Source organism: Lissotriton vulgaris, chromosome 3_1 (assembly GCF_964263255.1).
Source record: "Lissotriton vulgaris chromosome 3_1, aLisVul1.2, whole genome shotgun sequence".
In the NCBI taxonomy this organism is placed as follows: domain Eukaryota; kingdom Metazoa; phylum Chordata; class Amphibia; order Caudata; family Salamandridae; genus Lissotriton; species Lissotriton vulgaris.
The window spans coordinates 1,772,262,946-1,772,285,916 of record NC_141689.1 but is presented as its reverse complement, the minus strand read 5'-3'; the positions used below and the strand labels follow the sequence as shown (position 1 = coordinate 1,772,285,916).

The window sequence follows — 22,971 nt, the reverse complement described above, 5'->3', positions numbered from 1 at the left end:
AATGTATCTTACGAGAGATGGCAAGTTATTTAACCACAGATAAATAAATAAATAATGTCAATTATTTTAATAAATAACGTCGCTGCCACTGTAGAAGTAGTCATTCCATTTGTGCAGACCGCTCCTATTCCTCAGGAGGCATAGATTGATTGAAGAAATGCCACCAGTCCAGACAGGAATCCCTCTGGGTTCTTTGTCTTGTGTTTGATGCACTGCACGCAGTGGGGGGCAGAAGGTGGCATGGTTTCCTGCAGTTAAAACATTAACAATTCATCACTTTGAAGAGTTAAAAAGCACTAATTCTCTTGCAGCAATTAGTGATATAAACATATGTGGCATACACTGGGAAGCAGAAGTGACATTACGCACCCTTTGACCCCTGAAGACACTGCACAAATGACCTCTTGTTCCTCTAATCAAACCCAGTATACTTTGTAGTGGCGACAGCAAGGTATTTGAATCTTAAAACCGTGTTTATTTTGTTTCCTATAGCTGCCTTCTATATCCCTTCAGGCTAGGGCTATCAAATGGCAAGACCAGGGCAGCGGCTATTAGCCCGTTACCACTAATTGACATCCCCGGATGTAGGTCCATTAATTTACGTTCTGTCTACACTGGGCCACTGTGCAGCTAATTCCCTTAGGTTTGTTGGTGGGAGCTGGGGTGCATGTACTAACGTCTGCCTGGGCACTCGCATGAGGCATCGACCGTTCTGTCTACTTGATAGTGCTAGGTGTCCACCCGACTCATAGGGCATTACCCAAAACCGTCCAAAGACTGCGTAGTGCTTTTCTGATACTGAAAGAATATAACTGTGACCCTCAAATCCCCCTTAACACCATTCAGATTTCTTCTTCAACCCGTCTCTCCTACAAATTCCCAGAAAGACCATGAGCTTCGATAGATCTTATCTCCTTTGAAGAATTAAATCCTCTTTTCTTGGTTTACCTTGCGATTCTCCCGATATGTTTAGGTATTTGCTTAAAAGTCCCAGTACTCTATCCTACCAGGTGAGTTAGCCCCCAAAAGTCTTGATTAAAGTTTTCTAGAATCTGGTCCCATAGTTTATTGAAAAGTATCTATTTGCCAACTTCTCATGACCTATTTGCTTACAAGGTCTTTCGATCTATAATTCGGGAGCAGGTACTTTCTTCTTCCTCCTGAATTAGAGCAGGCTTATGAAAATCATAAAAATGTTACTAGACCTGCATGTCTTATGATATAGATAATCTATGCGGCCTAATTATAATTAAGGCTCTCTGTTTTCCATTTTTACAGATAAATACAGACAGAAAGCATTCATTTTCTTGTCTGTATTTATTTTTAAATGTGATAAAAACGGAAATTGGGTTGCTCTTTGAGTAATTCTAAATACGCTCTACCATGACTGACAGGCCAATAGATGTGTGGATTGATAGATAAGGGGTTAAAAAAGAAAGGAATTTTAGTAAAGAGGCTTTAACAGCAGTAGATATATTTATTTATTTAATTATTTAGAATTTTATAGAGCGCACGGCTACCTCCAGAGGGGGTGTCCCGGCGCTGAGACTACTTGATTATCACAGAGGGGTTACTGAGTTCATACTGAGTTCATGAAAAATCTAGAGGTGTGCAAAAGCTTTGTAGGCTAGTGCTTGGAAAACAGCCATGTTTTCAGTTTACGGCGGAAGACTTGTTCTGATTCGGAAAACCTGAGATCCAAGGGAAGACTGTTCCAAAGCTTAGCGGACACAACGGTAAAGGTTCTGCCACCAGTACGCGTGAGTCTGAAGCGAGGAACCGTCATCAGGCGTAGACTATTAGATCTCAGATGCCTTACTGAAGAAGCTATATTAAGCCTTTTGCTCAGATAGCAGGGGCCAATGCCATTAATTGCCCTAAAGGCAAGGGTCAGAACATTAAAGTCAATGCGGCGGGCAATTGGGAGCCAATGAAGCTCCTCTCGGTAGGCTCTGACCGAGTTGCGAGGAGGGATGTTGCCAATCAGCCTTGCAGCCGCATTTTGTATAATCTGAAGACGATCAATGAGGTATTGGGGGGCACCGGCATAGAGGCTGTTGGCATAATCAAGGTGAGACGTGATGAGTCCCTGAACCACTGTTTTACGGGAAGACTGGGGGAGATAGGGAAAAATCTTCCTGATCATGCGCAGTTTATTAAAGCAAGCAGCCGCCACTTTATTGACCTGGATTTTTCCGGATAAGGTATTATCAAATATAAAGCCCAGGTTGCGGGCTGAATGCACTGGTGCAGGAGGAGGGTCCAGAACGGTAGGCCACCAGAGGTTTGAAGGGGGAGCAGTTTTCTGGCTGAAAAAAAGGACCTCTGTTTTTTCAGTGTTAAGGGCAAGATGGTTAGCAGCCATCCAAGTGCAAATATTGCCAAGGCAGTTTCGAAAGTTGGAAAAGAGGGAGTCAGAATGGTCTCTAAATGAAAAAACAAGCTGAGTATCATCAGCATAAGAGACCACCCTGACTCCAAAAGACTCAACTACCTTGGCAAGGGGGGCCAGGTAAACATTAAACAATAAAGGGCTCAAGGCTGAGCCCTGGGGTACGCCACACAGGAGGGGTTTATCTTCGGATTGGTATGGATGCAACAGTATCCTTTGGGTCCGTCCGGATAAAAAGGATTTGATCCATGCTAGGACAGTGCCCTCAATCCCCAGCTGTTGAAGTCTGGATGTAAGAATGACATGGGAAACCGTGTCGAATGCGGCGGATAGGTCGAGGAGAACCAGCATGGCCTCCTCACCCCTATCCACCGATTCCCTAATTGTCTCTGAGACTTCCAGCAACGCTGTCTCGGTGCTGTAACCAGTTCGAAACCCAGATTGAGAATCGTGAAGCAGTTTATTTGTTTCCAAGAACTGGGCCATTTGCTTCTGAACAACTTTCTCCAATATCTTAGCTGGCTTGGGCAGAAGCGAAATGGGTCGGTAACTGCAGAACAGGGAAGGATCAGCGTTGGGTTTTTTAAGAATGGGAAGCAGCCTAGCTTGTTTCCAAGCCGAAGGAAAATGACCCTGGGTCAGGGAGGCGTTCCAAATGGAAAGAAGGGGATTAATTAAAACTGGGGCAAGATTGCCCATTATTTTAGCAGGAACCGGGTCTATAGGTGAGCCAGACTTGACTTGCTGAAGAAGAGATAAAGCAGACTCAAATGATAATTCATTAAAGGAGTTAAAGGAACTTTGTGTAAGGGGAGAGGAGTCTGGAATTGGGTTGGGCATGGCTGAGACAAAAGAAGAAGCAAGTTTAGCAATTTTGTCCTGAAAAAAATCAGAGAGACCATTGCAAAGATCTTGGGTAGGGCTGCATTGAGTTTTTATGGCCAGAGGAGTAACAAAATCTTTCACAATTGAGAAGAGGGTTTTTGATGAATTCTGTGCCTGTTGAATACGGTTGGAGAAATATGATCTCATGGAGGAACGTTTGAGCATTTGAAATTTATTTAAAGCAGATTTATAGGCCAGTTTAGCCTCTGGATCATATTTCTGACGCCACATGCGTTCTAGCCTTTTACATTTGCTTTTTTCCTCGCGAAGGAGGGGGGTGAACCAGGGAGCCGAGGGACGAGATCTGGCGGATGCCAGGGGAGCAAGCGGAGCAATAGAATCAAGTGCTGAGGTAAGGACAGAGTTGTATCTTGCCGTTTCCATATCCAGATCCACCATCTGATTAAAATGGAACTGAAATTGAGACTCAATGGCCTCACAGGTCACCTTGACCCATTTACGACCACTATCTCTGCTAAGGGAAGAGGTAGGGGGAAGGGGAGGTCTGTCAATATGAAAGGGGATAAGAAAGTGGTCAGACCAGGTAAGAGGGAGAGATGGAAAAACCGTTATGCAAGGATGATTTGAAAAAATCAGGTCTAATGTGTGCCCGGCTTTGTGTGTAGGGCCTTTAACTAGTTGGGACAAGGTCAGTCCTTGTAGGGTTTCCAGAATTGAAGAGGCTTGAACACAGGAAGGATTATCTATATGAAGATTAAAATCTCCCAGCACTGTGAAGTGCGAGTGTTTAAGGGAAAAGTCCGCAATTGAGTGCACAAGGGCACTGAGAGAACAGGCAGTAACGGGGGGGGGGTTATATACGAGGATACCAGCAAAGATAGTGCGGGCGGCGTCCTTAATTACAAAATACATGGCCTCGATCAAACCGAGGTTAATAATTTTAGTCGAGCTCAGAGTAAAGTGAGATATACAAAGGGGAAGATACTGACATTTGCATATTTTCATTTAAGTGCATTGATTTATCTTCTGTGGGTTTTCACAACGCTGAAACCTGGCAGACATTCAAGTAGGAGTGCATATTTATTGGTTAAATAAATGTGGAAATATACAAAATTTCAGCTTAATTTTTCCACAAAACCCAAAATAACTATGGATAAATACAGATAAAATTAGCAAAAAATAAATCAGGATAAATACAGACGGAAATGTCAAAAATATAAATATCATAAAGCCAGGAGCCCTAATTATAGTACTCTTGAACCATAAACCGGTTTCAAAATATGTGATCCTGGACATATATTTTAATTCACTGAGCCGCCATTTTCTTCTTTATCAGATATGGGAGCCCCTTCAAATAAACAAGTTCACCATATATGCTGTACAAAAAAACACTTTTGTTTGATTTGATAGACTAACCTTTTGCAAAACAGACAAGACGATGGACGGAATGTTGCACAATGGGAAAACATTCACCCTCAGTCACAGATCTGGGTTTAATCCATCGTTATTTTGCTCACCAAGCCACCCCAGTTCAGACATGACCATATGCAAATCAGTCTTGACCCTGTGCCTCATGGGAACAGTCCAGACCGAACTGCCAAGCCATGTCTTCCTTGGACCGGAATAAAGCATCTTAGGACCGGTTTCTGGCTATCAGCCTTCTTCAGTCAGGATAGCTTGACTCCAGTGGCATAGTGAGCAATGGACCCACGTCTGGGCATACCCTTCCCACATAGGGTGAACAGCAAAATACACAAGATGATGGACGGAATGTTGCACAATGGCAAAACATTCACCCCCAGTCACAGATCTGGGTTTAATCCATCGTTCTTTTTCTCACCAAGCCACCCCAGTTCAGACATGGCCATTATGCACAGCAGTCTTAACCCTGTGCCTTATGGGAACAGACCAGACCGAAATGCCAATGCATGTCTTCCCTGGACCGGAGTCAAGCATACCAGGACCGGTTTCTGGCTATCAGCCGTCTTCCGCCAGGATAGCTTGACTCCAGTGGCATAGTGAGCAAGGGACCATCATCTTGTGTGTTTTGCTGTTCACCCTATGTGGGAAGGGTATGCCTAGACGTGTGTCACGTGCACACTGCGTCCATCATCTTATGTGTTTTGCTAACATTTTGCTCCATATATAATCCAAATCTTGCCACATATAGGATAAACATTACCACTGACTTGCCTCTTAGTTCATTAACCACATTGACATCAAGGCGGGTTAGCAATGTTTCTCAAATCATTTTTTAAAAATCCATGAAGCTTGAAGTGGTAGCATACTTATTTGCAATCAGCAGATTTCTATTGAAATGGCCACATTTCCCACTGACGTGGCTTTGCTGATAAAACGATATAGTGTATAAAGTTTGGAAATCGAGTTTCTGCAAATATTTGTCATCTACACATTACCAGGGTAAAGTGTTCTGATTTGTTCTGTTCCTATTTTCTATCCTTTGTTTGCATCACACTTCTGAATTACAAAAAAAGTTATTTCGTAATTCATGATGTACTTTGAAATACTTATACTATTCATTTACAAGCTGTTTAAATGTTGTGTATTAGACAAAAAACAGCCTTTTGTTTCACAACGCATGTCAGAGGGCTCAACTGACAAAAACCTCTAACTTTAGTAAGAGAAAAACAAGTAAACATGAATTTGCAGGTAAGATTGGGAAAAAATTAGTAAAAAGACAAATTGACATCTGACCTCCTTAAACAGCAAATGTGTCAAAAAAATGACAAGATTTAAAGGCGTCTGTATTGCTCATTCACTTTCCCAATTAACAGAACACCTGTTCCTTTCAGCTTAAGTTTACTGCCAGTACTGACAAGCAGGTGCTAAAACGCCATACTGTGTGGGGGAGTAGATATTTTGAGGCCTCTAGAGAATCACCTACTTAGCCACAAGTAGTAAATAGGATATAGATTTCTCCCTTACTGAGTGCAATGAATTTCAAGCATATTGTCTGAGTGGGATAGACTATTTTAAGAGGATTATATATCATGAATATTTAATATAACTCAGATATTATTCAACAGTTTTACAAGGAATTTCTCTATCTTTCTCTTATAACGTGGCTGCTTTCCTTGCACTGTTTTTGTTAACATGCTTGATGTTTTAAACAGGCCTGGGAAAGTTTGTCAGAAGTTTTGGTGACACTTGAATAAAAATCTACATGTGAGACACACTTCTGTTTAAACCAGGCGGCAGAGGATCTTGCACAAGCACCTTATTCAAAGTATAAAAAACATATTCCTAGTGTTTTAGTGGCATTTCCACTTGAGCTACCTCATAATTATTAATTGGAAATGCTAATAGGTCTGACTTTACATGAATGTTGTAAGGCAAGAGGAAGCACTACTAATAAATAGCATGGGAATAGATCTATATTTGTGTGGAAGCAAAGAACTGTTGAGTAATATTGATGTTGGATAGAAGGTCAGGTGACAATTGTACTATCAAGCCAGACCTAAAAACCCATGTAGGTAAAGGATTGCCCTCCTCCTATCTGTGCTTCTTACAGAGAGACACAACATAAAGGATCTAGTTATTTGAGGCACTTTAATAGCATTCCAGTGTCGTGTGTTCCTTGAAGTTCAAGTTTTAGCAGCTGGATAAATAGGCAAAATGATTTACAGCTGTGACAAGCAAGCACTTTTTTGTGGAAGCACACAGCTTCTGCCCAATCTAAATATATATGCTTGGCTCCCAATGTGTGGGCAGATCACAGCCCTGCTCTAGTGATGATCATGTAATTGGGCAACAGCTGCGTTGTCGGACCAGACCGTAATGACTGACTTACATTGTAAACTAAAAATACATTCATAATTAAATTGGAAGCAGAAGCCCGGGACCCCGCAAAAGTGCGCGCCTGGGTCACGATTGTCTCTCAGACACCCACTTCTGATGGAATGGGCCTAGGAGTACTACTGGGGTGGACGTTGCCTAATATGTCTTGTTCATGGGTTAACCTACAACAATGATAAAATCCCAATTAAATTGATTGAAGGAAAGGACTCTCCACTGACCAACTCGAGCGCCGTTTTAAAACTGAATACACAGTATATCCTGTATGATGCTTTACTGAGTATTATGGTTCGCTGTTCTTTTGATAAATGGGTCTGATGGATTCAAATTGACCAAAAACGTAATGCCATCTTACCTGCCACGTACAGCATTCAGTGCGCATTATCCTACACTGACTCAATTGAAAGTACAAAGGATGTATGGATGTTCTACATATTAAAAAACAGAATTAAATTAAACGTAATGTCTATTTACTAAATAAACATTGTTTGCCTGGTTATTGATGTGTGCAATATCAGATTATATTACGTTTTATAGATTTTTCTCGTACAAAAAGCAATGATTATATGCAGCTATATTACGGAAATATACTTTAGCTATGAAATATTTTACATAATTTCCCACTCTCAACTGCTATAGCGTTGAGCGCCAGGACGTGGTGTGACATCATTCCCATGAGTCATGAATGTTGCCAATTGTGGGGAAGATGTCTGTCTTTCCAGGTAAGTAGAATGACAATCCGCTTAGAATGGATAAGGACAGCCTCTAGCCCCAGTGCTGCGTTTCACTATTGCCCTCTGTTTCATGATCGGTCAACAAAAGCTGAACATCCTAATTCCATGCAAAACCCCGTGTTAACTGGACCTTGCAGACCGTAGCTTTTCTTTAAAGCCCTTTACATCCACAAAGAATGTGCGGAGCACAGCAAAACATGTCTTCACCAAACTCCATCTTCTAACGGCATCAATATTTTCCTTTATTTTTTTTGTAGACAACTAAACAGCTTAGTCAGGATTAGTTTTGAAAATACATTTTTCTCCTATGAAAAACATATTTTAAATAATGGATAGTGTGTACCATGGTCCAATAAAGCCATCTCTGATTCTTATGACATTTACAAACCGTGCAGCCTCCTGAATGCGTTATTGAACCATAACACCCATGATGAATCTGCATGTATAGCCCACTGTGCTTGCCACCACTGTTTGTGAATGGGAATCCTTACCTTAACACCATTGGCATTGCTCTCAAAATGGTTGATGTGTGTCAAGAGGGTTTCACCTTCGACAATACCCAGGTGCTGTAACTCCGCTCGTATCACGTTCATCTCCTTCATGTAGCACTCGAGGGCAACTTTTCGGCATTCGGGCTGCAAGAAACAGAACCTGGGCTGTTTGGGGTACTTTGGAAATTTTAAAACACACCTTTATCTTGCATTGCATAGATTAATATATATATTTAAACAAAATTAAAATGTTAAAACGGACAAGCATTGCACAATGCATGTATCACACGTATCCGAGTGTCTAACTTACTCCTGAATAATCTGGCATAGGTGGCCCAGAAAAGATGGGCACATTTTAAAGAGGTCTCTAGGAAGGGGGATAAAGCCCATTAAAGTAATTAAGGTAAAGGCAAAAAAAGTAAATTTTGAAGAAAGTAACAATTCATAATTTTGCTAATCATACATTTATTGTGTCTGAAAAGCATATCTGTAGGCTTAAGAAAATAGCCATAAATGTTCAATACAAGTAAATACCTTGCCTGTTCACATGTATTGTATTAGAGCATTTGTATAGCATTTACTATCTTGATTGCTAAAGTGCTTACTCACACCGATAGATAATCTACACCATGTGGGGCAGGTGGTTGGGAGCATGTTTTTGTTATGAGCCTATATGTGAAGGGTTATCTTGTGCTTGATGACCACCGAGATGTGGTTATCGTGATATGGAATATGTGAGACAAAGATGCACAACTTATAAATATTTTAAGGACTAACCAGCTTATCATCAGGGGCCCATGTTCCATCTTCTCCTGCTAGGCCAAAGAAAGCCAAAATTTTGTGCATGGCCGGCCTTAGGCATGTGCAAGCTGTGCACCTGCACAGGGCCACCAAATCCCAGGGGCCACCACATCAATATATATCCTTAATATAATAATCCTCTGAGGATGGATACATATTTGTGTGGGGGCCCCTGGCAGGGATTTGGTGGCCTCTGTCTCTATACAACTTCCAAACATCATGACCCCCCCTCTTCACTGGCCTTTGCGCTCCGCCCCACCCGGACCCCCTCTTCCGGTGCCCCCTACCTACGCTCCCTGCCCAGGGCCACCATGAACCTAGAGCCGCCCCTGTTTTGAGCATAGGTTCCCGCCCTGAACCCCTTTCAGGGTCTGTAAGGCAAAACAAGCCCTGATCGGGTTGCAGTTCAGACGCCAGCTAGCTGGGCATGCTGTGCATGCAAGGGTGAGACAAAGGCTGGACAGGTTGCCTAGCGTTACTCTGCTGTCTACACCCCTCCATGTACGCCCAATACCTTGTTCTTTCTAGTTTACATAATGAGGCATTGTCCTGACCTTCTAGAATTTCCTCCCAGAACAACTTCCGCTTTCCTTATTAGTTTTGAAAGACATTTCAGGGTAAAAGAGACAATTTTGTGAAAGGAGACTTACCCTGCTGCCATTATTTCACCTGGGTGAGCAGCATGGCACTGGTTTTGTAGTTCTCAATTTGTTCAGTCATAGCCCAGTTCTTCTCTTCACTCTGAGAGTGAGGTGAGAAGAGCCTCGCAGACCATAAATGTTCTCTTGTTTTTCTTTGATACCCGCTATTACTGACACCTTTTAAAATGTATCTTGCTGATTTAAAATCGTTTTGCTTTTAATATTCTGCTGCACACTTGCTCTACTACAGGCTTTTGCTGCACGAACTTACCACAATTTTATCTTGGTTTTCTTTTTGTCTCTACTTCCCCGGTCTGATGCGGCGTTGCCGTTTGCTCAGAGGGAAGCAGATGCACCTCCTTGCCTGACCTGCCTGCTTTCCAGCCAGGAAGGCTACTTAATGCAATGCTGGGGCAGATGCGCCGCGGGCGTGCCAAAGGCAAGCCCATCTGCGCCCGACCGGGGCCAGGGGCCAAAACCCCATGTCAAATTCAGATCTACATAGCGGCCGAACTTTTGAAGTTAGCCACTGACAGTCACGTTGTAAGCATCAATGTTATAGATAAACTGAAAGCTGAAAAGATTTTGAGGTAAAATGGAGCAATCAGATTTATGCCTCTGCGCCCAGGAATTCAAAAACATCCTGTATTTGACAACCCGCCTGGAGTGAAGGTGGCTGTCCTTAATACAAGCTCCCTACAGAAGCACTGCCTCGAAGTCTTTTCACTTCTCCAGGACGGAGACCTAGACATTCTGGCGCTCACTGAATTATGGCTAAGTGACACTTCAGTCCCTGATATCATTGCTGCCCTCTCAGGCAACTTCGAGGCCTTCTGGCATAATAGACAAGAAGGTACGAGAGCAGGGGATGAGGCTATCTTCTTTAATAAATGGATAATGGTCTCAAAGATAGTGGCAGAGAGTATTGAAAATAGTGGAGAAGTGTGGCTCACTGGTTAGAAGCGGCAGACCCTGATGCAGAGGTCTGACCCGGGACCAGGGTTCAATTCCCAACGCGGCAGGGTCTTGGGCTCAATGTCCACGGACTCGATAATTCTCGCCTCGGTGCCTACTCTAATCATGGGTCCCACTCTGCAACTCTGGACAATAGCTTGCTTAATCTCCACAACGGCCCTGAAAGCGCTGGGATGCCTGGCTTCACCTTGGGGGTACCCAGTAGGGGGCATCTCACAGGGAAAGCCAGGAAGGGTTCCACAGCGGTATACAGCGCCAGGATGCCTGAAAGGTGATAGTGCGCTTTACAAGTATACATACATTACATTACAAAATGCAGACCTATTGGTGGTCAAAATATCATTTAAATCCTTCTGCCTTCTACTTCTGGTAGCATATTGTCCCCCACGGTGAACCCCTAGATTCAATTATCTCTTTTTAGAGACCATTACTGACCTCTGCTCAAGGTACAAACGACTCCTAGAGGTGGGTGATTCCAACTACCACTGGGATGAAACACCAAGAGAATCACTAGCTAGCCAATTTGAATCAGTAATGAGCTTGATGGGGCTTCATCAATTGGTTGATGGCCCTACCCATACTAAAGGTCACACCCTGGATCTTATTTGGATCTCACAACCATGGGCAAAACTACTGGACTTTAGCCCCTGCGCCTAGTCTGACCACTCGCTAGTCAGCTGATGGGTTCCGTTGGACAACCCACTGCTGCAACCTCCCCCAGAGTGGAAAAAGTGGCGATGTTGAAATAAAATTGAGCCAGACAAACTAGTGGACATTCTATCCAGGCTCCCTTCTCCCAAATATAAACAAGGGAACCTTGACCAGGAGAGGGAAGCCCTTGCGGATTCTCTGCATATTGCTATGGATCAAGTAGCCCCGGAAGGGAGGGATAGAATTAGAGACAAGGGCAAGGGGGCCCCCTGGTTTAATGAGACCTTGAGAGAAATGAAGCAAAGCCGTCGCCAATTTGAGAGGCGATGGCGCAAAGCTTACGACCCAGCTGAGCTGGTAGCTTATAAAATCTCATTCACCTCCTACAAAAAATCCATCATAACCAGGAAAGCTAAATATTACGAGGTAAGAATTAGAGATGCAGTAAATGAATAAAAGAGACTTTCAGAATACTGAAAGAACTCAGCCAAAAATCAGAATCACAATCTGCAATCGCGCCCGTAGACTACAATACATTTCAAACCTTCTTTCTCCAAAAAATCAGGGATCTTCTAGTTGAGATCAATAACAGTCCGACCATTCAAGGATCCCTGGTGCAGCCTCCGCCCCCCCCCTCCCACCCCCTAAACCTTGCAAGGGGCTCACAAAGTTACCCAATTTGGATTCAACCTCTACAATCTCATTAATGAACCGTACTAAATGAGGTTCACTTGCAGACCCCTGTCCCCCAAGTATTTTCCAAATGGCCCTACCCGGGCTAGAAAGTCAGATACTCTCGCTACTGAATCACTCCTTGGAGACTGGCTACCAACCGTCCAACTTGAAAGAGGCCAGAGTTACTCCTCTGTTAAAGAAACCAGGTGCAGACGCCATAAATCCTAAGAACTATAGGCATATTTCCTAGCTGCCATTCTTAGCGAAAGTCGTGGAACAACATGTTTTCAAGACACTCTCGACATTTCTGGAGGAACACCAGCTACTCCAAGCCTGACAGGCAGGGTTTAGAGCCCATCACAGCACTGAGCTGGTGATGCTGTCTGTTCTCGATGAACTCAGAATTATGGCTGACAAAAAAATACAGAGCGCCCTGATCCTATTAGATCTATCAGCGGCGTTCTATACGGTTAGCCATAAACAACTGTTGGCCTGTATTACGAACTTGGGCATACACTGGTTGGCACAACAGTGGCTGGAATCTTTCCTGTGGGCTGGTCCCAAAGGGTTCAGTTGGGGAAGCAGGTATCGGACAAAGGCTTTCTCACTTGCAGCGTCCCCCAGGGCTCTGCATTGTCCCCACTCCTTTTCAGTATATATCTGCAGCCTTTGGTGGCGGCCCTAGCTCACATGGACTGCCAAATCTTCAACTGCGCGGATGATACTCAACTCATCCTCCGGGTCGACAATTCCACACATACTCAAGAGCTGGCGCAAAACATTCTTAGATTTATAGTGAACTGGATGACAACGAATTCATTAAAAATTAACCCAGACAAAACAGAAGTCCTTGTCAACCCTACAAAAAAATAACCCCTGGAATAACCTTTTCTGGCCCCAAGAGCTGGACGATACACCCACCCCGGTATACGTTGTAAAAAGCCTGTGCCTAAAAATAGACTCTGGGCTCTCCATGGCCAACCACGTTAATTCAGTGGTTGGTACCTGTATAGGGCTCATGAGAAAGCTGCAGAAATGGGTCCCTATCCTCTCAATGACATCATTACAGACGATTGTGTCAGCTACAATTATCTCCAGACTAGACTATGGGAAGGCCCTATATATCTGCCTCCCCCGGAAATTAATCCACAAGCTGCAAGTGATACTGAACGATGCAGCCAGGCTGATATTTAGGCTTCCCAGGAGCTCTCATGCCACCCCTCTACTGAGTAAGTTGCACTGGCTCCCCATTAGGCAGAGAGTGAAGTTCAAGGGTCTCTGCATTGTCCATAAGGCAATTTATGGAAATGCCCCAGCCTACATCACAGACGCCTTGAGCATTATGTTCCGGGCCGTACTTTGTGGTCATTACAAGCCTGTCACCTGACCACTCCATCAGGAAGCATCTCAAAACTGTCCTATTCAGGGAGGCCTTAGGTACTGTTTAAACTACCCCTCCCCTGTAAAGTTGGTATGTTACTAGCAACTGTCCACGGGCCTCTTTCTCTAAAGCACTTAGAGACCTGCCGGTGATTTGGCGCTGTACAAAAATTCATTAACATAACATAACTTGTGTGCCTTGTGGAAAAAACTTTTCATACATGCCTTAAATGAACTTCTCTTCCAAGCTTCTCTCTGACCTAATTCCACTCTACTCTTCCTTCCCTTGTTCAACCTTAAAAAAAATAGTAGCAAATAGCAGGGACATCTGAAGGATTTTGTGGGCCTTGGGCCAAACTTATTTTGGGGGACCCCATTCAGAACGCTTTTGATTCTATGATCCAGTTTTAGTTCTTTTGTGCCCTATTTGGCAGGTCTTTGATAGTGCACAGGTACACTAGTCTAGATTACAAATAGTTTTGTTTCTAATGTTCAAGGATAGTGACCATGTGTTTTCAATACAATAGCAGTTGAGTAAAATAATTGGAAATATCCTCTGTGACCTTCTAACATTTCTAATATGTGAGATTCTGTTTTGATTTCTAAGAAACTTTTTTATAGACGTTGCGTGGTGTTGAAAAACATAAACAACATTCCTCTGCAAAATGTATGTAATGGAAAATGGTATTTAAAACTGTCTTTAAGAATCGTTAAATGTCATCAGGTCAAGACTGTTTGCAGAATAGAGCCTGCTATGCCAGACAGTTGACAAGTCTATCAGGGGGGGCCCTGGCATGCTGGAACCGATGGCCAGCACCCACTCTGCCCATGCCTTTAACCTTTTCCATGCATCGGACGGCCCCCGGCCGTACAACGTCACAGTGGGCGTGTGTGTCGGACAGCCGGGGGCCGTCCGACCGCGCACGTGTGGAATTCGCCCGTACCGCTGGGGAATTCCAGCCACGTTCAAGGGGTTAAAATGTCTCTGATGATTACAACAAACAGAAGCAGCCCTATTACCCAGAACCTGGGGCCAATGAACAATGGTTTTTTTAAAACATACTTTATTAAGTACTACATCATGACAGTCATGCGTCCTAGCAAGGACTTTGTGAGAGTTATATATTTTTCTTTTACAATGGTGCACAAATCACTTTTTAGTACAGTCCAACCAACAAGGTTCCAATGCCAATATAACTCAATGTAGACAATACAAGTAGAGTACAGGTAATGTATGTCGATCGAAAAGCAGCAATAACTCTAGATATAAGTACAATTCACGATTTTGAAAACAATTCCAGTAACATAAACTCAACTTCCCTCTCCCGCCCTCCTTCCTGGTTTGTCCTTCCCTGAATAAGTCACAACCAAGTATAGTTACGTGTCAGTAATTTCTATTAACCCAGCTGACGTGCCGGTGGAGAGCTAATAGGGTAGGTATGGTGTCTGCTGTCTTGTACCTGCAGGGGCTGCTGGGTGAATTATGGAATGGAATTGAGGTGTGTAGGTAGGAGGTCTTTCTGCCTAAAGTCCTCCAACATAATATCCCAGTCCATAGAGATGGAATGTTTCCGTAGCCCTCTCACCTCCTCCCGTCGAATGGCCGCACTTTCAGCACCACCCCATCGAAGCATGTTGTCCTGCCACACGGTCAATGCCAATGAACAATGTTAAAGCAATAGGAATAATTTCAAAAGAAAAACGTTTTAGCAATAAACATACAACTGATAAAGGACAATTAATCAAAGAAAAAAATCCAAAAGATGAAATAAAGTACCTACAACAGTTATCTGAAAGACATTTATTATTGAAAAATACTTATAAGACACAAAAGAAAATTACAATTATCAACTGGTGCTCACAAGGTTACATAAGACATACACAGATTGAGAATACAGACTGTAGCGTAAACAAAGGACAATGGCAGAGGAAAAATTTACATTAAAAAAAGTCTAACAAGTGACAGAAACAGAACACAATATATGCTTCTTCTTAATTTGACAATGGAAGGCGTCGATGTCATCATCAGGAGAAAAAATAAATGTTGGGAGCAACCATCAATTTCAGTTTGTAGATTCGTGAATTCTTGGAAACTCATGTGAGAGGGGGTGGCAGAAATATGAGTATTAAATTAAAAGGGAATTTTAGCCTGGAGGTGGTTTCGACTCTAATGCTATTAAGACTCTCGTTTGCCAAGCGAATCCTGACATTTGTCTATATTGATAGCGTGAATATTGGTTTTTCCAGGAGGCTCTCCAATATCATTCGAGAGTCTACATACTGAAATTGATGGTTGCTCTCACGTTTGGTTTTTGTCCTGATGATGGCCTAATGAATAATATAGTAGAAACGCTGTCGACTCCTTCCTTAGGCAAATTAAAAGAAAGCATATATTGTGTTTTGTTTCAAACACTTGACAAACTTATTTTTATGTTAAATGTTCCTCTGCCATTGTCCTTTGGTTACACTACAGTCTGTATTTCCCATTTCTGTATGTCCTGTGCAACCCTGTGAGCACCAGTTTATAACTGTAATTTTCTTTTGTGTTGTATGAATATTTTTCAATAACAAACGTATTTCAGATAACTGTTGTGGGTACTTTCTTTTGCAATTTTTTCTTTTGATTAATTGTCCTTTATCAGTTGTATGTTTTGTGTTAAAACTTTTTTCTTTTTTAATTACTCCCTGGACCATTGTTGCTTTAAAATTAAAATGTCTCTGGAAAATAGATATCTGTTCGTGTCCTGTACATCTCTTAATTCTCTCTTAATGCTGGCTCCAGCCAGTAGAATGTGCTGATTGATTCTATTGGATAATGCAGCTTTAGTCTACAGTAGGAGAGCAGTGCCTTTGACTGCCCTGTTCATTCAAGAACTCTAGTCTTGGGCTATGCAGGTACATTGCAGGGAAAATCAGACTGCCCCTTACTACTTCAGGGGGGTCACTATGTATTGGGCTAGCCTCAGTGATTCTTGAGCACTTGGTAACATCTAGCTAACCCGTCAGGTGGCATAGATATGACCTGCAATCCGCATTAGAAGATGCAAGTCCGTTGAGCCCTGGGAGCACCTCCCTACCACATAGAGGAAGGTGACAAATTCAATATCTTGATCAAGCCTTGTTGATTCTGCCCGTCCTACTGGCACTTCCCATTGTGGAAATATAAAAGACCCACAATATGCCTTTATCGACATTGAAAGATGAAAGTAAGCTGAGCCCTGACAGCAAGAAAAATTAAACTACACCCTACCTTATTAAGGCTTGTTGTAATGCCTCGGGCTAGCCTTGCTGATTCTTGGATGCTTAGTGCCATTGTTCTATCCATTCACTTTACAAAGATATGATCTACAATCTGCCTTTATCCGCATTAGAAAATGCAAGTATGCTGAGACCTTGGAGCACACTGTTACTACACTGAGGCTGATCACGATGACTCAGGCTAGTCTAGCTGAATCCTAGAGAACTGGGCCTGTCCTCCTATCACTTCTCATTCTGAAGAGGTAACCAGTATTCTGCCTTGATCAGTATTAGAAGATAAAAGTATGCTGAGTGCTGCCTGCTAGGAAACTGAAACTACCCTTTGCCATATTAAGGCTGTTCACAGTGTCTCAGGGCAGTGCTTAAATTGAGCTGGTTGTTTCTGATGCTCAGCACTTAAATATCTGCAACTGCACTTTGGACAGGCCACCACATGGTGGCACTGTGTGTCTAATTTTCTGATGTTTAATATTTTAATGTACATTAAAAATGACTAACGCCTGCCATCTAGGCCATTCTCGTAGTTTAGGGGATACCTGTACTATTCTGAACTGTTTCACATGTAGAGCTTCGTGGTTAGAAGTTGGGCTGGTACTATCATTGGCAGCGCTAACAGGGCGAGTAGGTGGTGCAAGCTGCAGGAACCTGCATTTTTTTGTTTACAAATTAAGCACTGTTGACTAGTCTTGCTGAATCTTAGGCGAGTGGTCCATTGTTGCTAACTCTTCCCATTGTAAAGATATGACCTGCAATCTGCCTTTACCAGCATGGGAAGCTGAAGGCATGTCCTGCCAGCCAGGAAAATCAGACTACACCCAAGAATTTTAAAGCAGGCGGCAGTGTCTCGAGCTAACCTGACTGACTCTTGGTCAGTTGGACTCATCCTCCGCCCCTACAACATTGCAGATATGTCTCACACACTCCACCATCATCAAATATTGAAGATGAATCACATTGAACCCTGCCATATAGTAACTATCATGTTCCACCTACTCCTTGTACACCGAAGGAGGCCAACATTTTGAGCAGTGGTTCATGCCTCAAGCTACTCTGAGGCCCTCAAAGACTCTCAAAGGTGGGCGAGCACCAGTTGGCTGAGCCCAGGTTGGGTTAAAGGTCAGGTCCCAGCTATCCATATGTTATGATGTAATTTGCACACGGGTAGGATGGGATTGTTCTGATTAATCAAAACACTAGTAAATCATAGCCATACGTAAGCAGTGCATTACGCATGTCGTAATTTAAGTGTTTGAGCAGCCCTCGTTGGTAATCCTAATTCTTCATCAACAGCTCTGCGTCTGAAAGTTAAGTTGATCAAAAATAAAATAGGGCACGTGTGAAAAACCGGCTGAGGTTTTAAGTCAGCTTGCCTGCGGTCAGATAGCCTGCTTTCTTAGACTGCAGTCAGCTGCAGCAACACATGCCGTGGTTTTTAAACAAAGCCTTTTCACCACACACCGTGACACACCCCCAGCAGCCTCCGTCGTCTTCTCTACATGTAGAGCAGCTGTACACCTGGGACTGTCTGAAGTGAAATCATTTCTGTGCACCTCTCCAACCCCACTACAAAAAGGTGCAACTCTTTGCTGGCGGCTGTGGAGCCCACAGTAGGAGACTCTGAGAGGACACTTCCCTGCATGGTCTACGCACAGCGTCAGTGACCCATCATGCGTTGACTGCCGAATCAAAGGAAAGGAGTCCCTCTGAGGCAAAACCCTGCATGGTGTACGCACAGGGTGCGTGACGTCTCATGCCTTGACTGCTGATTCATGGAAAGGAGTCCCTCTGAGGCAAAACCCCGCATGGTCTACGCACGGGGTGCTGTGGGTGACGCCACATGCGTTGACCGCTGATTCATGGAAAGGAGTCCCTCTGAGGCAAAACCCCGCATGGTCTACGCACAGGGTGCTGTGGGTGACGCCACATGCGTTGACCGCTGATTCATGGAAAGGAGTCCCTTTGAGGCAAAAGCCCGAATGGTCTACGCACAGGGTGCGTGACGTCACATGCGTTGACTGATTCATGAAAAGCAGTCCACAGATTCCCTGAGTTAGTAATTTCGTTAACACCATTTTACACAGGCACACAACTGCAGGCAGGTGCGGTGCGGTGCAATGATTTCGGGCTGTTGCAACTTTAAGGAAGTGCCGCAGTCTGACGCTTGATTCACAAAGCATTTGCACAACTGACACTTGGCTGTGCTAATAGCATCCATGAGCGCATATTAATGTTATCCCCAAAATACATACAAATTTGTACTATTTACTGACATGTAAATCTACAGTAGCATGGTGTAATTTTACATGTGAGTAAATATTCTCACAGGGACGGTTGTGTGTATTCCGTGGTGAGTCTAGCAGCCAAAGTTAAGAGTTGTGTATAATCACAAACCTTTTACAGGTAGTTTCACACCCTGGAAACGGTTGGATACATACACTTGTTAATTCAAGAAAGAAATCGTTTTTTATGTTGCTGTCTGTGTATTTATCGCAGAAAAAAATAGCAAATGCACGGACTCATTAGATTTTCCATTTGGAAATGTCCACAGTTGCGTAAATATTTACACCTACGGCGTGCTCATGAGAAGCTACAAGAGTCGCAGGTTTTCAGCTGTACTCTTGGGATTCTGTATGAATACCAAGAAACGCAGAAGAAATTTGCTCCAAATGTAGAAGTACCAACACAGGAGCAAATGGTCTACATTTTTTGATTGGGTCTATAGTCCTTATCAAGTAACAGTCACCAAAAGAAAGTACATAAAGAGTTGTGCCATTAGTAAATCCCACATGCCGCAACAGTAAGGGACAACATCACTAAGATAATAGATTTTGTTTTGGCTTTCTGTTATACTGCTGGTTTAGCCCTGAATTCCAGTAGTAAGGCATGAATACTCCGGGTTTACTCTTAAAATTCAGGAGTAAGTCAGAAGTACCCCAAGAGTAAGTTGCACCTATTCATGGCAGTATCTTGGTGAATTGGGCAATACATGTGCATATTCATATCTGGAGAACAAATGCCTGGTTTCTACTCTATAACAGATCAATTCTGTCCAAAAGCATATACTTCTTGTTCTCATTTGATAAATGTTACTTTGTCCTACCAATTTTAAAATTGCTCATTTATGTGCATTATCTGCTTTTTTATTAGTTTGTGCTACAACTTTTTATATATGTCTTTTATAGAAACTTTTGTATTGCATACCCTTGCATTATCAAAAAACATCAAGTGATAGCACACCAATGCTATTGAGATCATATTATATGGCACTTTATAGAACCTGGGGTGCTTCCTTCAGCTTAAATAATAATTTTTCTTATCTCCAACTCAGTAGTGTTCATTTTAAGAACATCAAACGGCTAAAAATAGTCAGTACGAGATTCGTACCTGCAAACTCCAGTTTACACGGGGACCACGGGAGCTGCCACTCAACCCTAGGATGTACATCTCGAGCTAGAAGCCATTTGCTGTGGCTGTGTGTGTGCTATACTTTATGAACTCAGTCAGCAGTGGGTCATTTCCTGTGCCCCTAGAGTTAGTGTTCTGGTGCAGTCTGTTCAAATCCAATCATTACTTAAGACCTATCAGGAGTCCTTGAGACAAAGGCATGATGTATCAGAAAGGACTTTCATGATCATTATAACAGAGGAAACCCCTTGAATGGGCAAACATATCCGACAAATAGAAATGGAACCGCAAAAACCATTGCATAAAATAACCTCACAGGAGTGCACTGGTAATAAAATAAACAGTCTTTGGGTTATCTTACGTCTTAGTGAAATTGTATTTAATGTTTAGGAAAAGGGTAGCCTTTCATGGTATGGATTTGGATTAGGTTTGGGTCATAAGTATGGTAGAGTTCGGGATAGAGTAGGAGGAATGGGGATGGCTAAGGGACTATATATATATATATATATATATATATATATATATATATATATATATATATATATATATATATATATATATATATATATATATATATATATATATATACACTATATCTTCCCCGTTTTCAAACAGAAAAAGAGAATTAAAAAAAATAAAATCCAAAATGGAGCTTAATTTCTTGAAGTTGACAGTCCAAATGTTCTGAAAAAAAAAAACACAGGGATATAGACCCGGAACATTTTCATCCCTAAATTATTCTAATGAAATTAATCTTAAAAGTGATTTTTGCTCCTGAAAAAAATAAATGGAACATGATCGCTCGCAATCATTAAAAGTGCTAGAAAAGAAAGAAATATTCTATTACCTTCACGCTTTCAGGTGTATACAGCTGTTCATCAATATCCTGAAAGGGAACCAACAAAAATCAGTTCTATGCAATTGTTTTTATTTCAAATTGTAAAGTCACGAGAACTCCTGGCGAAAGAAATGTTCTACTCACCCCTTGAAGGCCCTTTTTCAGCTGCTTAACATCCACCATTGCTGCGTTCAACAGCAGCTGCGCCGATCGCCCATTGGCCTTAGTTGGCGCACCTTCTGCATAAGTGGCCAGTATCAGCACAGCAGAACATAAAAAGAGTGCTCTCTGCATAACTAAGGTTCTTATTTTACTTGATGTGAAAAGTCAGCTTTAAGTTCCCAGTTGGACAATGACCAAGTGGCTGACGTACTGGTATTGAAGCCAAGAGCCCATTTATACCCTGTAATGGTGTGGAAAGTGTTAGGGGCGGAAATTTGGAAAGTTTAGATATTACTGTTGTCACTAAATGCTGTATCTCAGAGTGCTAGGGCAAATAAGGTTAGTTTCTTTTTTTCCCTTTCTGATGACTATTTGGATTTTTTTTAAAGAGTTGTATTTTCTGAATGGATTTCGGTGAAGTCCCTCCTGGTGACGGAAGATCCCACTTCGCTAGTTCACGCCACTTCATGATGGGCTCTGTTTTTTGAGTGCACAACTGTTGTTTATTTGCGCCCCTCACGTTGTAAGCTGGGTCAGGGCTTGCAGATCATAAATCGTAATCTTTTTTTAGCTAACACCTTTTGGTGTTTAGCATGAAAGAAAAGTAGAACTGGCAAAAAACACTACCTTTAAAAGTTGCTGATCAAACTGCCGGAAGAATGCTGGCTTCCTGTTTGGTTACCTGTCGCTTTCTGTGAAAGCAGCTGTAGTAAATGTGCCTCGGAAGTGGAGGGAAGTGCAGCCACATAACCTCTACCTGAGCAAGTAGATCATTAACTACATAGAAAGTCTAATTTAGAAGGAGGTGGTGATATACAACGCTCATGAATGCTCATTCTACCCTGCCAGTTCTGTCATTGCAGCCTAATGAGTGTGGTATATTCTGCTGTTGCCCATTTTTGTAGTTTCTTCAGCCACAAGGGTATATATAGCAAGTGCATTGGATGCCTTCCATGTCATGGCTATTCTCCTCTACAACAGGACATTGGCAAGGTCAATGACCTTGTTTGTGGAGCTAGATTTCTTGGATCTGTGCATGATTTCCAATAGGTACACCTCCGAACTGCACACCCGATGCCTATTTGTTATTTCTGACACCAGGGGCATGATCTTGTTCCAGTATTCATTGATCATTCCCACACCATGGGATACAAGTTTGCACTAAGGACTCTGATGTCTCCAGCTGGAATTTACATTTACCTATTCGCTTAAGGGATAGGTAAGTTTGGTACAGGTAGATGAATTCTGTGAACTTGAAGTTGGTGATACTGGATACTGTTTTTGTGTATTCCAGCATTTTTACCCATTAAAATAGTCCCCTCCCAGATTTCGCACTCCATAGTTCCCTTAATTTCGTTGTGCAAGTCTGGGATTGCTTAACCAGTTCTCAATGGAGCAGGGACAGGTAGAGGTAGGATTTCTGCCAGTTCACTTTAAGGCCTGATAATGTCACCAAGGGGCATATTAGCAAGGGCGTTATCGCCGCATTAGCGGCACTTTTTGTCGATAAAGCAGCGATTTTTTTTTTATCGCCCAATTACCAAGCTGTCGCTAACAGCAGTTAGCATCAGCTTCCAGGCGATAGCGACCGGTTTGGAGCCCGCTTTGCATGTCAGCGATATTTATCGCTAATGGCATGATAAGTGGGCATACCCAAACTGGTAGCGACTGAAAGCAGTCGATAACACAGCTATCGCCTATTAGCAATACCTGGGACGCGACAAAAAAACGCGTGCTAACCCCGATTAGCGCCAGGATTTTACACCTGGTAAAAACCTGACTTAGCCATAATAGTCAATGGGAGGTGGATTCTATGGCCCCACCTGCCTATTAGCGAGATTTTCCTTAGCGATAGGATTTTTATCGCTGGAAATCTTACGTTAAACATGGGATTCGCTGCTATCGC

General features: G+C 42.7%; 1 protein-coding gene across 1 annotated transcript; it reads right to left on the bottom strand.

Annotated features, from left to right (window-relative positions):
* On the bottom strand, positions 1-21,943 carry LOC147728426 (interleukin-15-like). The gene is made up of 4 exons (XM_086963285.1): positions 21,048-21,943; positions 20,913-20,951; positions 8,280-8,423; positions 1-248 (listed from the first exon to the last, which is right to left on the bottom strand). The coding sequence occupies exons 1-4, from the start codon at positions 21,195-21,197 to the stop codon at positions 132-134; spliced, it is 450 nt and encodes a 149-aa protein (XP_086819411.1). The 5' UTR covers positions 21,198-21,943; the 3' UTR covers positions 1-131.
* Positions 21,944-22,971: the final 1,028 nt, after the last annotated feature.

What these genes read in the sequence shown, in the direction of transcription:
- LOC147728426 (XM_086963285.1), bottom strand. Translation starts at nt 21,197, where the DNA reads ATGCAGAGAGCACTCTTTTTATGTTCTGCTGTGCTGATACTGGCCACT. An exon ending in ATACACCTGAAAGCGTGAAG is followed by an intron (nt 8,424 to 20,912) that starts GTAATAGAATAT and finishes TGTTTCTTGCAG; the next exon opens with CCCGAATGCCGAAAAGTTGC. An exon ending in GCAATGCCAATGGTGTTAAG is followed by an intron (nt 249 to 8,279) that starts GTAAGGATTCCC and finishes TTTTAACTGCAG; the next exon opens with GAAACCATGCCACCTTCTGC.